Raw genomic sequence first — 1,344 nt, forward strand, 5'->3', positions numbered from 1 at the left:
AAATAAACTTATTTCCATATGCAAACATCTACTGTGTATGTAGGAAAGAAAACCTCTTGAAATAGATGTCTTTTTTTCACCTTTAGGGTTGGGGTTTTTTTCTTCTTTTTTTTTTTTCTTTTTTCAAGATCTTGCAGCAACTCTGCAGGGAATGAAGTCTTTTGAAGTGTGGCAAATTTACCCTACAGGCACTGTGTTTCTCTCTGAAGGCAGTGTGCCTCCAGCTACTGTTTCTGATGCCTTTCGCTGCCTGCCATAACACTTTGGATTGAAAAGCCACAACAGAGCTCATTGTTTGTACATACACAAAACAGGGGAGCCAGCCCAGTCTTCAGCAACTGATCTGGTCCTTAATGAGAACTCTCAGTAATCAAGGAGTTTAATTTTAAAAGAAGATAATCTGCTTACATCTCTCTAGACATACTACTGGGAACCAAAGTTTCAGTTGTCAGGTTTTAACTTTGAAATTTCTTGGCCAATTATACATTCTCCTTGCAGATTTCTTTCCGTCCTCTCTTTTATTTGACATCTTCTATTTTATATGGCATGGCCATATGGTTTGATGTAGTGTCAAAAGAAGGATGCCCCTTGCTTTACGTCTTGCTTTCTTTACAGTGTGAATGAATAACAAATGAAAGCTGTAACCTGTCAGCAGCTTGTTGTCAAGACGCTGGTGTTTTATTATCCAGGAGCTATGCACAAGCCCGTACCCTGCAGGACTGGCTGTGTGCTCTTCCCATTGGCCTCGTTATCATTGATGATTTATACAGGGAGAGAAAGCAAGGAAGTCCAAGTGATTATGCTCCTTTAAGAAAATTGTTTCCTTTAAAATTTCCTTTGTCATTATACTTGCTGTTTCGAATTTCAGGGGAAGTTTATAGCAACCTTTAAATACAGTGGCTATTACTACGGACTTGGAAGAGACACTGTAGAATCAATTGCCAGAGAGGGTCTTGCAACATGCGTTCACTTAGAAATAGAGGTAAGGATTACTTATTGCCTAACCTTTTCTAATGAGTCATTCTGTGAGAACTGTCCTGGGGAGGGATCCATGCACTTTGACCAAGGTTTGTTTCTGCTGCCTGGACATAGCCACTTAGTGACAGAAGAGGTGTCCTATGGCCCTCTGCCCAGCCCCCAGCTGCTGCTACGTTTGAACTAGTTGTGTGGGCTGCAGTACACTCACTGATGATGTAGGTGTTTGGTCAGATGAACTGCATTTTTAACTCCACTGCCTCCGTCAAGTACCTCTCCATTGTCTACAATTAAACCACTCCCTTTATAGATCATAGAATCATGGAATGGTTGGGGTTGGAAGGGACCTTAAAGATCATCTAGTTCCAA

General features: G+C 41.1%; 1 protein-coding gene across 1 annotated transcript in view; it reads left to right on the forward strand.

Annotated features, from left to right (window-relative positions):
* Positions 1-1,344, forward strand: part of LRGUK (leucine-rich repeats and guanylate kinase domain containing) — a gene marked incomplete at its 3' end in the record, with an annotated part of 47,066 nt that overhangs the window by 23,742 nt on the left and 21,980 nt on the right. The window contains exon 12 of the mRNA XM_010153095.1: positions 869-982. Coding sequence (XP_010151397.1) covers positions 869-982 — 114 coding nt within the window. The remainder of the gene's footprint in view (positions 1-868; positions 983-1,344) is intronic.

This window comes from Eurypyga helias, unplaced genomic scaffold (genome assembly GCF_000690775.1).
Source record: "Eurypyga helias isolate BGI_N326 unplaced genomic scaffold, ASM69077v1 scaffold10686, whole genome shotgun sequence".
NCBI classification, from domain to species: Eukaryota; Metazoa; Chordata; class Aves; order Eurypygiformes; family Eurypygidae; genus Eurypyga; species Eurypyga helias.